The 16510-nt window shown below is 37.9% G+C and overlaps 1 protein-coding gene across 2 annotated transcripts; it reads right to left on the bottom strand.

Moving 5' to 3' along the window:
* Nucleotides 1–28: 28 nt before the first annotated feature.
* On the bottom strand, nucleotides 29–15720 carry fam234b (family with sequence similarity 234 member B). 2 transcript variants are annotated; one of them, XR_008599738.1, is made up of 14 exons: nucleotides 15574–15720; nucleotides 13919–14467; nucleotides 10315–10428; nucleotides 8190–8357; nucleotides 7746–7861; nucleotides 6893–7043; nucleotides 6647–6788; nucleotides 5123–5317; nucleotides 4816–4894; nucleotides 4522–4689; nucleotides 4235–4355; nucleotides 2884–3110; nucleotides 2673–2744; nucleotides 29–1581 (listed from the first exon to the last, which is right to left on the bottom strand). XR_008599738.1 is itself a non-coding variant. In XM_023293088.3 (13 exons), the coding sequence occupies exons 1-13, from the start codon at nucleotides 15608–15610 to the stop codon at nucleotides 1579–1581; spliced, it is 2070 nt and encodes a 689-aa protein (XP_023148856.2). In that variant the 5' UTR covers nucleotides 15611–15720; the 3' UTR covers nucleotides 29–1578. The 2 variants fall into 2 exon arrangements, 1 of the variants encoding a protein (XP_023148856.2); XM_023293088.3 differs by lacking the exon at nucleotides 2673–2744.
* Between the last annotated feature and the right edge of the window lie 790 nt (nucleotides 15721–16510).

The raw sequence follows: 16510 nt of genomic DNA, 5'->3' as shown, positions 1-16510 counted from the left end.
GTTTCGAGCCAATAAATAAACAGCAGGAGACACGTTGCAGTTTACTTTCTCTTGAGGAGTTGCAGCTTACATTGAAATGCCAGAACCTTTAGCAGCCACATCTTCTGAGAAAGTGGTTGATTATATGCAGTTAAATTATTCATCCTCATGCCAACTTTTGATTTAAAGCGAATTTGTGGACTTTTCTGCTCTTTGTGTCACTGGTGCGAGTGTTTTAACTTAGTCCAGGTGAGCTCTGTGTGTCTGTCTTGGAGAAGTAGGGTCTTCTTTCATTGCTTGTTCACAATCTGCTATAGTGTCTAATTGAGATATCGTTCACACAGTTGCTCAGATTCATCAGGATGGTGGTGATTCTTGGATTCTGCTTGGGAAACTTTTGGCTTCCAACTAAAATCTTTGGAATTTCTCAGTATTGCTCTCATTGTACTTTTTGATGCTAATTTTGAATGACTTTCGAGCTTTTCTCTGTCATGTGAGCAGCAACAATGTGCAACTATAATAACCAGCTCACTTTGCTCGTTGGTTGTAGCCATGACTTGCGATTGACTAGAAACTAACTAGAGAACTACTGCCTGAGCTGTTCTCAGCTTCTAATGTATTCAAAAAATCTAGGACATAGTACAAGTTACGAGAACTATTTAGAATGGGATAGAAGCTGCATATTCTTAAAAAAAAGTATCATTAAAGCATAAAATTGTTCAAATGTATCATTAACATCTCTAACACAAGCTATTTCTGCTTTTTGTCATTGGTTTATGCCATTTACAGCCAGAAAAAATACTTACTAATCAAATAAAACTGATGTGTGAATAAAGGCGTTGACACTGATTACTGGATATAAATCATCTTGGACATGGCATTTTTTTGTAAAACTGAACAAAGACCACAGAAATAGTTAAAATGTATGACACAAAAAACAGAGGAAGTTAGAATAACCCTATTAGTTGAATAAAAAAATAACTATAAATTCAAATTTGGCATGGGGATGAATAATTCTGGACTTTACTGTACATTAAAAGATCAGTCAAAATTTCAAACATGAAAAAACAAAACAAAACCCTAAAGCAAACCAATAAATACTGTACAGCATTAAATATTTACAGACTCCCTATATACTACATATTGTGATAATGAGCAGTAGAAACACTATTAGTGGTTTCAGGGGGAGGAAATGCATGTGACCAGGGAATGACAGCACAGGAAAATACTGGCCTTGGAAGTGTTATGAGTGAACCATACTGTGAATGCATTTACATATTCTTTCATCACATTATTGTGCTTCAAAGTTGGTAATAAATTCCAGTTGAAAGTTACTCCCCTGTCATCATGTCCATTATAAACATTCAGTTAAATATTACAGGCTTCCTAAATGCAAGTCAAATAATTTAAATAAGCAACATAATGTATACCAAAACAATACAAATCTCTTGCTCAAGTAACAGAAGTGAAATTCTACTTAACGAGATGTAAACAGCTTCAAATGAATTCAAGTGCAGAACGATCCACAGCTTTTGTCCCTTTCATCCTCACACAGTCCTTTAAGTCGTACCGCTTCTAGCAGGGTGCAGAGTTGGTTAATCACTGAAAGCAACACACATAAGACAGATTTATCACTGACTAAAATCACAGATTATATTTTATATACATAAATGGGTCATTCCAGGATTGGAGGACATTTTACGTCCCACTCATCAAATTTCAAATGGACAAAATAATAAAAAATGCAGTTGTTGTGTAAATTTACTTGTCCTGAGACCAAATCTAAAAAATCTAGGAGAAAATAATGTTTAAAATACCGAATAAGTCTAGAGTTCCCCCTAAAATGTCATTTTTCTCTTGTCCCACCCCCTTGATGATCAAATTGAATCTCAAATAAAACAGTTAAAATGAAATTTAAACCTCCTTTATTTTGGTATTACTTTTTTCATTGATGTCTCTGGTAATTGTGGGAACTTTTAATCAATATAATAATTTTAAATTATAATTATTATGCATGTGTCCTACAACAACCCTGTTGGCGTAATCCTTTTTAGCTGGTAGAAGAAGAAGAACAATGAATCACATGAAACGCTGGAATTAACTTCATCAAACAGTTTTCCAAAAGAATGGGTAGAAGAAGCTATGTCCTCTCTTCTATTTTTCATATTCTCTCAAGTTTGTTCTCCTGGTCAGCAGTAACAGCTAGCTAAATATCTAGCTTCTACTGCTGAGAAAAAGCTAACATTAGCATGGATTAGCAACCCTGTTACTGTGAATAGAGTAGGGTTAGAAAACAACACATAAAACATGGAATAAAAATGGTACCATTGATGTGAAAGCTGAGCCAATCCAGCCTTTGATAGTTTATTACCTATTATTGATGAATATGGAGCAGAAAATTGTAAAAGAGAACATTTATTTTTCAAAAATGTGAAGCCCAAATGTCCTCCAGTTCTGAAATGACCCAAATATAACAACAACTGAAAGAGGCTGCAGTGAAAAGAACAAATGCAAAACGGTCACAGGCCTGGTGCAGTTATTGCAAGCAAAGGATTTACGATTAAATATAAACTAAATATAATACTAAATATTAAGTCTTATTCGTTTTAATCTATTAAATAATTAAAAAAACTGGTGTTCCAGTACAAATAATGCTATCTTCTAAGTTGTGTATCAGATCCAGATGTAAATACCTGGAAATAAAAGATGAAATGTTGATCTCTCGTCTCATATTCATCGTTTGATGTCAAACCCAAATGTTTTCACTGTACAGCAAAGATAAAGGAATGGACCTCACTGTTCCAATACTTTTGGAGGGGAGTGTATATATATGTATAAATACAGGCTTCAAATAAATCTCCTGTTTTGTTCTCCAACATGCTTTCACATTACGGTCTTTCTCACCTGACGTTTGAAGGTCAGACGCCGGAAGAACTTGTAGATCTCGAAGGCGCTCGGTTTAATGGGCCCTCCGTTCTTATTGGTTTCTCCTAGTCTGACAATCTGCCCTTTGGTGATAGCAGCTCTGAGGCTCATGCTCTTGACTATCCGAGCACCAGGCTCAGAGTCAGGCGTTGGTCTGGAGGACACGGTAATGTAGGAGGCGTCTTTCTGATGCTCCTGGTAGCTCACTGTCAGAGAGCAGGAAGGAGAAAATAGAACATTTTCATTACCTGAATACATGCATCACATAAGGAACGTCTATGTGGACAGGTTTTTCTTACATAGGAATTTAGAGCAAAGGGATTATTTTAAAAATACTTATTACTATGCATTAACATCTGAACCTTGAAACTCGTAGGTTTAAAAGGCATGTTTTTTGTGTTATTTTTTTTTTAACAAAATCCTAAATTGAAACTGTTTATCAGTGAGAAACTGCAAAATCAAAAGAAAAAAATCAGATTTTCAACTTTCTAACAGTCCTTGATTACACTATCTTTCAACAGTTTGGGGTCACTTAGAAATGCCCTTATTTTTGAAAGAAAAGCACTGAGTGAAGATGGCAGCATGATAACATTAAATGAATCAGAAATGCAGTCTAGACATTGTTAATGTGGTAAATGACTATTCTAGCTGGAAACGGTTGATTTTTAATGGAATATCTCCATAGGTTTACAGAGGAACATTTCCAGCAACCATCACTCCTGTGTTCTAATGCTACATTGTGTTAGTTAATGGTGTTGAAAGGCTAATTAATGATTAGAAAACCCTTGTGTAATTATGTTAGCACATGAATAAAAGTGTGAGTTTTCATATAAAACATGAAATTGCCTGAGGGACCCCAAACTTTTGAATCGTAGTGTATATAAAGCGTAATGTGCAGTTCAATCAGGAAAATGACAACACCTAAGCTTAAAAGAGAGAGATAGAGATAGGTGAGTCTTCCAGTGAAATTCACTGGATTTTGGTTGATTTTTTTCTGAATGTTCTTAAAAAACATTTTTTTTTCAACATTTCTTTTTTTCCACCAAAAAATGTTCAAAAATCTCCCAAAAATGTTGGAAATGTGGAAGTTTTCACTGTGAAAATATTTATTTTTTTCCACATTTTCAAACTTTAAAACGGGTCAATTTTGACCCGCAGGATGACACGAGGGTTAATTGACTCCTCTGACTTGTCTCCTGTATGTTGTTTGTAACAAAATGTAACAGGAGCAAAGACACATCCAGGAGCTCCTTGAGGTTCAGAGAGTTTAAGCAGACGTTTTTCTACGGTATGTTGTGGCTAAAGTGCATTTTAACCACGGTGACGTTACCTGCAGATGTGACTGTAGTGTCCGTGGTACTGGTGAGCTCCAGCAGGATTAAGGGATACGCAGGATGCAGCAGGAAAAGTTTTCTGATGAGCGGCTCTGGTGCAGCAAGACCTTGTGTCACCTGGACAGCCAGAGTGGACAGTTTAGAACACTGGGTTTCAAAGTCAAAGATAACGGAGTGAAATAAACGGCGCTCGTGATTTCTACCGAAGCTGCTCTTTCTGTTTTATACAGTGTTTGTATTCCATCAGCAGATCTGCCTTAATGATCTCTAAGGGAAGACTCACCGTTGTCTTGGTAACATTTCTCTGTGCTTTGATTGGTTCGCTGGCCCAGAATAGGAACGCTGATTGGCCGGTTGAGGTGGAGATTGCAGATGCTTCCAAAACGAGATGAGGACACACAAACTCTGACGTCCAGAGAACGTCCCTGTTTGCTCCATCGACGATCTGCGTCTGAAAGACAAAGAAGAGGGAAAAACTGTCAAATTAGAACTAACATGCATGACAGTATAAGATGCCACCAAGTATGTCAGCCTTTGAATTCATGTAACCCTTGAAAATAAAGTATGAGAGGTTCACCTTCATGGTACCGTTTGCTGAATGCTGAATGAAAAGATCAAGGATTCCATCATCATTGAAGTGTCCCAGGGTTGGTTGACTGTCAGAAAAAGAACTCATTTAGGAAGATACTGATCCATACTTTGTTTTGTGCTTTCATGTAGGGTTTTTTACACTAGTGAGAGGATGTATGAAACCAGAGCTGTCTGATTTCACGCTAACTGCTTTGTATTTTTTAATCTAATCATAAAAGCTAGTATTTTTGGCATGAACAGACATGAAAAAAGAAATGCAGTCCGCTGTGACACAGAGCTGTGCAGGGCTGTACCTGTGGATGGGAGCTGAGTTGAAAGTCCATTCTTTTCTTAAGTCCTTCTGTCTGAGAACTGACAGCTTGCTGGATCCGTACACCAACACCCAGTCACTTCTGCTGGCGTTCAGGTTCGAAACCGTGTCCAGGTTGTTGTGGTTGTTGCCAAAACCAGTCACAAGAGGGAGCAAGAACTCCGCATGCTCAGCTCCTCTGGAGAGGAGAAGACTTCATTTAGTCAGACACAACATTTAAACTAATCTAGATGTGTCACTGGAGGGCTGCACAGTAGATCAGTGGTGAGCACTGTCGCCTCGCAGCTAGAAGATCCCCGATTCGGGGCCTGGGATCTTTCTGCATGGAGTTTGCATGTTCTCCCTGTGCATGTGTGGGTTTTCTCTGGCTTCCTCCCACAGTCCAAAAACATGCTGAGGTTAATTGGTGATTCTAAATTGTCTGTAGGTGTGAATGTGAGTGTGCTTTTTGTTTGTCTCTATATGTAACCCTGTGAAAGACTGGTGACCTGTCCAGGGTGTCCCCTGCCTTCACCCTAATCCCGCTTTTCCACTAGCACCTACTCAGCTCGACTCTACTCTGTTTGTGAGGTTTTCTATTAGGACTAGTACCTGGTACCAGGTACTATTTTAGTACCTATTCAGCCGGGGTTCCAAGCGAGTTGAGTCGAGCCGATAATGTGACGTCTACAGAGTGCAGGCCACTGATTGGACAGGGAGCGATGACACACAAGACCTGTACAGTGGGTGAATGAAGAGGCTGAGACTTTTCTGTATTTGGTGGCAGACCAAAGAATACAGAGGGAGCTGGACGGTGCGACTCGCAACAAGAAAGTTTATCAGGAGGTCTCTGAGCAGATGTCTTGTGTTCCGAAGTGCGTACTTTTTCTGTTTACTTACAGTACGTTCTGTCTTTACAAAGTAGCGGACATCCTGGTATTTAATCCTTTCCATGGTACTATTTATATTTGAATGCACAACTGAGGAGTGGTAGAGCGGCAAAGACACATAGTTCTAGTAAAGGTGCTCTAGCAAGGACATGATTGAGAGGAAGCAGCCAAAGTGGGTAATAGGAAGATGTTATTTAAATGTGTTACGTAGTGATATAGATAAGCAACAGAAGAAATGGTTGGTGATGTGTTTTCTGTGTTAAAGATAACTCCATTCGGTGTGGACTTTGGGTTTTGTAGGTTTGTAGGCCTTTAACGTGCACAAAAAAGCAGCTATATAACATTGAACGAAAGTGGGGAATAAACAGAGTATGGGGCTCTTTAATCTATGAGATATTGATTTAAGCATGTATTCAAAAGATTAAACTATCTGTAATGTTTAAAATTCAATTATGATTAACAAGTCTAACATTTTCTCTCTAACTCCAGTGGAAGAAATAACATCAGCACTGGTTCAAGCACCACAGGGTTTGTAAAGGTGCCTCCTTCATGCCATCTGATTAGAGGTTTAACATTTAACAGACAAATAAGACCTTGTAGAGTGTAACAAGAGCTACATGCCAGCCACTGAGGCGTACCTGTAAATGTGAATGAAGGAGGATAAATTGGTTTTCTTGAGTCCTTCCCATCCTGGATCCCTCTTTCTAAGTGCCTGGGTTATGGGCATTTTGGAAGTGGCGCGAATGTAGATGTCTCGCAGAGAGATGGCCTCGACATTACCTGAAGGAACACGCATCAACACAAAGATTTATAAAAATGTAGTTGAGCAGAATAAGTCGCTTAAGTGTTTTTTTTTAAAAATATTTTCATTTTTCTCCTTCTACCTAGTCCAAAGAGGATGTAGTACGCCCCGTGTTGCGTCTCATGCAGCAAAGGACCAATCAGCCTTCCTTGTCCGGTGAGGTTGAAAGGCACGGGATGTCCGAGCATCGCACCTGTCCGTCCTGAGATCAGCGTCAGGGAGAGATCCAAAGCCTGAAAAATTGAATTCAGCAAAAAGGAAACGGCATGTAGTCACTGAATGTAAAGGCCTGAAGACATGATCTGTGAACTTTCAGCTCATAATCACTTCACTGATATTGTGAAGAAAAGTGCCAGGGGTCATACAATGTGATGTTTTTTCTTTAAAAATAGGATACACTTTTTAAAATTAGAAATGAAAAATTAAAAATATAGGATAAATAAACTTAAATTTTAAAAATAGGATAATTTTTTAAAATACTATATTTTTTCTTTAAAAATAGGATACTTTTAAAAAAAATTAGAAATAAAAAATAAAAATAGAGGATAAATAAAATTCAATTTAAGAAATAGGATAATTTTTTAAAAATGTGATATTTCTTTCTTTAAAAATAAAATACATTTTTTAAAATTATAGATTAAAAACAAAAAATATAGGATTAATAAAATTACATTTAAAAAAATAGGATAATGTTTTAAAAATATTATTTTTTTCTTGAAAAATAGGATAGATTTTTTTTTTTTTAAGTTAGAAATAAAAAAAATAAATATGGGCTAAATAAAGTGACATTTAAAAATTACAACTGTGTAAAACCCTGATTGTAGATTTTCACCCAGTACAGTTACATTGCAGTTGAAGTTACATGTACAATGTTTCTGTGCAACTTAATATACACATAAATGAGGAAAAGAGGGAGGTGGCCGACGTAGCTATACCTCATCTACAGGCAGGGTGGCAACGAGCAGATCTGGAACCGAGTCGCCCTGGAGGTCTGGAAGCAACACCGCCTGGGATTCAATGTTCTTCAGCATGACGGGCCACAACTTCTCCCCTGAGGAGTGAAAGGAAGCTTCTTTGAACCTGTTCTCAATGCTTTGAACACTCAAGGTTGAGCGATCATATTCACTTTATGTCACTTTATGACTTTTTTCCTTGGATCTGATTGAGGAAGTGAACAGAAATCCATCCTAAAAATCTGCTTTTTCTATCTGATCACAACAAATAATAACCAGATTACAGACTTTGTGGAAGAAAGACTAAAAGACAGCGTAAGAATAAGTATTAAAGTTGTGCAGAAGTTGGCTCTGGTTTACAATCTAAGTGATATAAACAGATTAGTAGAAGCCTACATAGCTTATATGGCCTTTTTCCCCCCTAACCTGTGGTGCCGTTGACAGCCATGATGATGGATTTTCCAATGAGGAGACACACAGGTGAGGGTTGGGTGGTGAACTGCAGACCACACTGGATGTACATCACAGACTCCCGCATCACTTTCCTCCACAGCACCTGACCGCTGACGGCAGAAACAGCCACCGCACTGTAAACTAGGAGATAAAATCCAAAAAATCAGGAAAACATACAGGATGTATAAATGTCAACTAGATTAAAGAGGACAGAAGAGGTGTAACTGTTAGGTAGATACAGGTTTTTAGTAATTTGGCTCAGGACTTAAAGTAACGGATTCATTTCACAGATTAGATCAGTATAAACAGTAGGTATGACGCATGCATACAGGAAGGATATTTTGAGACATTCTCTGCCTTTTTATTCTTATTCTTAAAGTTTCTGTTGTGTTTAAGGCCCTACTCATGGTCCATGAGTCTCTGAATGATTTGAGACCAAAATATATCTGAGATATGCTTGCTTCAGCCTGGATGGTCGCTCAGATCTGCAGAAACTGGGCAGTTAGTGGTGCACAGAGTTCAGACCAGACAAGGTGAAATGGATTTTTAGTCATTTTCCTGCTGGACCGAGATGTGGTCAATATTTAAATTTAGCTGATGACTGTTCTTTCCTCCACAAGTAATCAGTTTTATAATAAAGTCTGATCTAAACTGAATGTACTTCTATTAATTCTTTTGTTACTCGGCCAAGGAACGTAGTGGAGTTATGTGATGTACATTTGTCTGTCTGTCTGTTATTCTGTGTGCAACATTACTGAAAAACAGACGGAATGAAATGTTCAGTGAAGGTCAGAAATGACACAAGTACCGCCTGATTAGATTTTGGTAGTAATGTGGCTTATAGTCTGGATCCATGGATTTGTTAAAGATTTCTGTATCATTGCGAAATGTCAGCTGCCTACATCAATTCCCGTCGGCTGCTACATATTTCGGTCATGCAATCCGGTATACGTACATAAAGTACACATGCAAAACACGTGCCTGTGCTCAGTGCAAGGTCATTTTGTTTGTGGGTACATCTATATTAAATGGCCACATTATATGTTGCCCTGATTTCTGATCATCAATAACTGATAAACAAACGCTGCATTTAAAAAAAAAATGCTGCATTTTTCTGACAATGCCATATGGGGGAATGAACAGCCTTGGAGGAGTGCTGCACTCTCTGAGTGCTTTTCTGTTGTGAATTTAAGTCGCTTCCTTCGTCGCAGATGCCATCTGTGTAGGTGCAGGACCACCAGATATAAAAACTCATTTGTCCCTGCTACCACTGTGTTTTTATTATACAGCATGATGTGATTTATTTTGCTTTTATTTATTCACCTTTATCATCATATTTCTTTTGTCTTAAATTGATGATGATTTCATTATTTTTTAATAAGGTTTATTTTATTGTTAGCATAATGTTTTTTCATCTATTGTGTTGGTTTAGAGTGTGGTAAACCTGTGTGCCACTGTGGTGTTCTGCTGGCTGCAAGGTCAAAGATTAGCTCGAACCTTGAACAGCAATATAATATGTATAAGGTGGAGTTTTATATTGTGTGGGCATGAATGTTTGTGGGAACAGAGGTGTGTGTGGGAATGGTCAAATATCCAATGGGATTAAGAAAGCAGTCCAGCTAAATTGCAAGTACAAGTTGTATCTCATTTCTTCCAGCACATTATTTCTATAATCAGCATAAATGGAAAATAAATCTGAATCAAAGGTAAATATGGAGTAGCTTCTCTGAAAAATATCTGTTTCAGAAGCTCAGTCACCATAAATGTGATGTTTGTGGTGTAATCAAAGTTCACACTGATGAAACTCATGAACAGTCTTGACCTTGAACATATGTTGCTTTAAGTTATAAGTGAGTTATTAAGATGTTTTTATTATTATTATTATTATTATTATTATTATTATTATTATTATTATTATTATTATTATTATTATTATTAATAAGATGTCATTTTGTGGCACTGAAAAAATAGGTAGTAAGTAATAAATGCAAGAACCTCTGTGATATAAAAAGAATCCTGCTGAATTAATTCATTTAATCATCAGGACATGGAAGTAAAACAGCACTCAGTGGCCATGCCTGAAGAATTCCTCACATACCTTTGTTCCCTTGTGTGGTGTGGGTATCATTGGTCCAGCCGGTAACACCCAGAAACACATCCTCCACCGAATCCCCGTCCACGTCCCACAAAGCCAGTGCGGGTGGAGTGACACCTAAACAGCAAGAAGAAAACAAACTGAACAGTTTCTAGCTGCAGAATCACAGTCAGTGTTTGCTTTTAGCAGCTGCTTCAACAATGAGCAGGCTGGTTTTGTAATGAGTGAAGGTCAAAGTGTTCTGCTGAGCAACGCTTTGTAACTGCAGGAGAAATGGGGGGAAATGGAAGAATCATAGAAAGCAACTGAGTATGAAGACATTAAATTTACTAGCTGGGTTTTCTGTGTACATATAAATACATATAATACATACTGTTAAGTCCATAAATATTTGGACACTGGTGCAATTTTCAGCATTTTGGCTCAACAATGGATTTGAAATTAAACAATCAAGATGTGTTTTAAGTGAAGACTTTCAGCTTTAATTTCAGGGTGTCTACACTACCAGTTAAAAGTTTGGACACACCTTCTCATTTAATGTTTTTTCTTTATTTTCATGACTATTTACATCGTAGATTCTCACTGAAGGCATTAAAACTATGAATGAACATATGGAATATTTTAGATTCTTCAACATAGCCACTCTTTTTTTTGATTGCTGCTTTGAACACTCTTGGCATTTGTCCATGAGCTTCATGAGGTAGTCTCCTGAAATGGTTTTCCAACAGTCTTGAAGCAGTTCCTAGAGATGCTGAGCACTTGTTGGACAGTTTGCCTTCACTCTGCGGTCCATCTCACCCCAAACCATCTGGACTGGGTTTTGGTCATCTGAGCAGCACTCCATCACTCTCCTTCTTGGTCTCTAGGATGCTGTGGTAGCCATGTTGGTTCAGTGTGCCTTCAGTTTGGAATAAACCCCCAACAGTGTCACCAGCAAACTACCCCCACACCATCACACCTCCTCCTTCATGCTTCACGGTGGGAACCATGCATGTAGAGACCATCCGTTCACCTTTTCTGGTCTCACAAAGACACGGCAGGTGGAACCAAAGGTCTGAAATTTGGACTCATCAGACCAAAGCACAGATTTCCACTGGTCTATTGTCCATTCCTGGTGTTTCTTGACCCAAACTAATCTCTTCTGTATGTTGCTTTTCCTTCGTAGTGGTTTCTTAGCAGCTATTTGACCACAAAGGCCTGATTGTTCAGTCTCCTCTGAATGTTGATGTAGAGATGTGTCTGCTGCTAGAACTTGGTGTGGCATTTATCTGGGCTGTAATCTGAGCTGCTGTTAACTTGTGATTTCTGAAGCTGGTGACTCGGATGAACTTATCCTCAGCAGCAGTGGAGACTCTTGGTCTTCCTTTCCTGGAGTGGTCCTCATGGGAGCCAGTTTCATCGTAGCGCTTGATGGCTTTTGTGACCTCACTTGGGGATACAGTCAAAGTTTTTGCAATTTTTCGGACTGACTGATCTTTAGTTCCTAAAGTAATGATGGAGTCTTGTTTCTCTTTACTTAGCTGATCGGTTCCTACCATACTATGAATTCTAACAGTTGTCAAACAGGGCTGTCAACTGTGTACCAACCTGACTTCTGCACAACACAACTGATGGTCCCAACACCATTAAGAAGGCAAGAAATTCCACAAATTAACCTTGACAAGGAACACCTGTGAAGTGAAAACCATTTCAGGAGACTACCTCACAAAGCTTATCGAGAGAAGACCTTGGGTGTGCAAAACAGTAATCAAAGCAAAGGGTGGCTGTTTTGAAGAACCTAAAATATAAAACATGTTTTGACTTATTTCACACTTTTTTGTTTACTACATAGTTCCATATGTGTTCATTCATAATTTTGATGACTTCAGTGAGAATCTACAATCATGAAAATAAAGAAAAAACATTAAATGACAAGGTGTGTCCAAACTTCTGACTGGTGGTGTACATCCAAACCAGGTGAATTACAACACATTTTAGATGTGCCCTGCACCTTTTTAAGGAACCAAAAGTAACTGGACAACTGGCTGCTCAGTTGTTCCATGGTCAGGTGGGTGTTATTCAGATAAAAGGAGCAGATAAAAAGTCTAGAGTTCATTTCAAGTGTGGTGTTTGGTAAGGTCACTTCTCATTATGAAGTCCAAAGAGCTACCACTATCAGTGAAACAGGCCATCATGCATCTCATGTACCAACAGCAGAGTTATTAATACCTACTGCCCCCTTGAACTAGAGACAATGACCGTCATGTGCAGGCCCATTTATTTGCCGAGAGAGATAACAGTCGTACTTGTTATGGCTGTGTATATATCACCTGATGCTAACATTAGCATAGCTCTCTCTGGCTCCAAGACGTACTTAGCAGACAGACATTCAGGAAATTGTGTCAATGTCCAAATATTTATGGACCAGACTGTATAAAATCCAGGTAAAAATACATCAGTAAAGACACGTTACTGACGCACGGACTGTTCATGTCGAGACAGAGCTTGTGGTTGGTGGAATTATGGTCTGAATCCTGTATAATCACAGGCAGATAATTAAAGGGTAAACCATCATTGTCTCTCCACCCTCCAGACTCCTGAGTTAGTGTTTAAAAAGTGAGCTTTTTACTCGTGTCACAACTCACCATACAAACCTACAAACCCAGCTAGAGTTGTGTTATTCTAAATACATTCTGGGAAGGTTCTGGTAATGTTTTCAGCAGGAAGTTTCTTTCTATTCCCTGAATGCCGTCCTTAAAGGCAGAAAAAAGTTCTCTAAATATCTTTTTCTTTAAACATTTTCTGAATTTTACTCATTTTTTGAAAAATATTTACAAGAATTTTCTTGCCAAATTTGGAGTATTTTTTTTAACAAAACTTTTAAGGGAAACTTTTAAGGAATTATTGGAATTTTCTTCTTGAAGGTTTTAGCAAAAAAAAAATAAAAAAATCCCCAAATTTCTGAAAATTTGCAAAAACCTTCAGGAAGAAAATTCCAATAATTCCTTAAAAGTTTCCCATAAAAGTTCTGTAAAAAAAAAAAAAAAAAAAAAAATACTCCAAATTTGGCAAGAAAATTCTTGTAAATATTTTTCAAAAAATGTGTAAAATTCCTCCAAAGAAATCTCAAAAATATCTGAAGTGATTACATTTATATCAGTAAAACTTCTAATATTTTCTTTAAGTACATCCAGAAAAAAATCAACCAAAATCCAGTGATTTTTTGTGAATGTTCTTTAAAAAAAAAAGTTTTTTTACAAATTTTTTTACATTTCTTTTTTTTTCCCACCAAAAAAATGTTCAAAAAATTTCCCAAAAATGTTGAAAATGGGGAAATTTTTACTGTTTTGTCCTGACAACACAAGGGTTAAAACATGATGTCTTAATTAACTTTTACCTTCTAGGAGTACTAGTTGAAATGAGAAATATCCTCAAAACATTCTTTGAACATAAGACTAAAACATTATTAGAACTTGTGAGGACATTCCCTGCTTGCTGGGCATTAGAAGAAGCTCTTATTTTTCAGTTTTATCTTTTACCCTCCGTGAACTCTGAGTCTGGATGTATTCCAGGTGTATTATATGTGGAAGTAACAACAATATGCAAACTGAAAATGTCTGTACTGTACCTCCTGCGTCTCCCAGTGCTTTCTCCCACTGCAGCGTCTTCCCCAGTTCCCCCTTCTGGCAGGGGATCAGGAACGCACACAGCAGCACCAGCAGCATGGCAAAGACCAGAGGCACCAGGAAAAACGCACTTCGGACGGCATTCTTCACCCTCATCCTCTTCTCCTCCGCCTCGGCGCTGTGAACCCCCAGCCCGGCGCCCCCCAAACCCCCCGACCCCCGCCTGTCCTCCCCCGTCCTCTCCCTTCCCGAGTCCCCGTGGCTCCAGTACTGGACGCCCTTCATGGCCTCCCTGTCCTGCCTGGACTTGCTGGGGAGATGCTCCCTCCACTCGTCCTCCTCTTCCTCCTCGTCCTCCTGCGCCTCATCTGGGGCTCCCACCAGCCGTCCGGATCTGCCGCCCCGCAGCTTGGAGGAGCCCGAGCCCAGGCAGCCGTCCCTGCCCAGGCCGTTCCGGGGGTAGTTGAGGACCAGGTCATCCTCTTCGCTCTCGTCCTCGCTGTCCGCTTGGGTGAGAGGGTCGTACTCGCCGAGCTCTGAGCCCTTCTTCCCTGCAGGAAGACATAGGAAGGTGATGAGAATCAAATGTCCTGTTTGGGTACTCATTTAGAATAGAATAGAATAGAATAGAATAGAATAGAATAGAATAGAATAGAATAGAATAGAATAGAATAGAATAGAATAGAATAGAATAGAATAGAATAGAATAGAATAGAATAGAATAGAATAGAATAGAATAGATTAGATCATTAATGTCACTGTCACAGAAAACAATGAAAATCGGTTTGGTATTTAAAATCTGAGCAGGATTATTGTCCTGTGAAACCTGCTGATTTACTATATTAGGATTATATTGTATGATGCAATAATGGATTTTTTTTTTTTTGCTTTGCAGATAAGGGTCTTATTGTAAATTCTATTCTATTCTAAAGAAAAAAAAACACAAGAAAAAAACATGCCTTGGGGATCATTAAAGTATGTCTATTCTATTCTATTCTATTCTATTCTATTCTATTCTATTCTATTCTATTCTATTCTATAATAATGCATTTTATCTAACAAAATCCCCGAGTAGTGAAATATACCACCTTTTTTCCCCAGAAGTAAGTCCATAAAGCAACAAAACATAAAGCATTCATGCATAATATTAAGCTATAATCATATAATTATAATACGGGTTGCATATATGTTAGTTTCATTTATAAAAATCAATCAATAATAAATATATTGCAATTACTGTAGCATGATCATAACTAAGACATTATTAAAGCGACAGCAAAAAGTGTTAACAATGAAACAACAGATATTATTACACTCCTGCACATCATGCATAAACAAATAAATAAAGACAGTGCATGTTGTGTTGTCAACATTAGCTAGCGGCTAGCAGCAGCAGCAGACAGGCAGCATGCAGCTCAAACATCATCCAGGTTATATAAGTTCTGCTCAGTGCTCTGGGATGATCCAGATGAAAACACTGTAAATAAAAAAAAAACAAACAAAAAAAAAAACAATGGGATGCGTGGAATGAATCAGTTGCATTTAAAGAGCGGAGCAGCGATGTGGACCATCACAGGAGCGTCTGTGGTTCCAGAGAACCGGCTGCTCCTCCTCACGTCTCCTTCTGGTTTCTGTCCGCTAAAGATTCACATCTTACCGGGCAGTTTGAGGGCTCGGGACAGAGCTGCAGCCATTTCTCCTCCAACCGATCCGCCAGATACCGACGTGAGGCAACGGTGATGTGCAGCTCCGAGCCACCGACCCTGCAGATTGGATCTGCCGCGCTGCACCCTGGGAGTTGTAGTTCTGCAACCACACTCATAAAAACGCTTCAGAATAGAATAGAATAGAATAGAATAGAATAGAATAGAATAGAATAGAATAGAATAGGCTTTTATTGTTACTGTTATTAAAAAAAAAACAACGAAACTCACTTTGGCACTCTCTGTATAAGCAGAATTAAAAGATAAATTATATAAAGCAATAATTATACTAGAAAAGTTCCAAAACACACATTTGGATGTATATTTTACCTCCGACTCCCCCCCTCTTTAAAAAAAAAAAAAAAATAGTAAAATAGACATCCATTTTTAAAAAAAAAAAAAATTTGGACTTCTATTTTACTTTCCCCCCTTCCCAACAATGATGGATGGAATTTTACAATACAAATCCTTAACCCTCCTGTTGTCCTCATTTACGGGCACCAAAAAATATTGTTTCCTTGTCTGAAAAAAATCCAAAAAATCAGCAAAAAAAATCCCCCAAATTTCTGACAATTTGCAAAACCTTCAGAAAGAATATTCCAATAATTCCTTAAAAGTTTCCCTTAGAAGTTTTATCTTTAAAAAAAAATCCCCAAATTTGACAAGAAAATTGTTGTAAATATTTTCAAAAAATGAGTAATAATCTTGCAAAAAAATCCTAAAAATATCTAGTGATTACATGTATATCAGTAAAACTGCTAATATTTTCTTTAAGAATATTCACAAAAAATCAACCAAAATCCAACAAAATTCGCTGGATTTTGGTTGATTTTTTTGTGAATGTTCTTAAGAATCATTTTTAACATTTCTTTTTTCCCACCAAAAAATGTT

This window comes from Amphiprion ocellaris, chromosome 19 (genome assembly GCF_022539595.1).
Source record: "Amphiprion ocellaris isolate individual 3 ecotype Okinawa chromosome 19, ASM2253959v1, whole genome shotgun sequence".
Taxonomy (NCBI): domain Eukaryota; kingdom Metazoa; phylum Chordata; class Actinopteri; family Pomacentridae; genus Amphiprion; species Amphiprion ocellaris.
The sequence above is the reverse complement of the archived record's forward strand: the minus strand, read 5'-3'. Positions and strand labels throughout refer to the sequence as shown.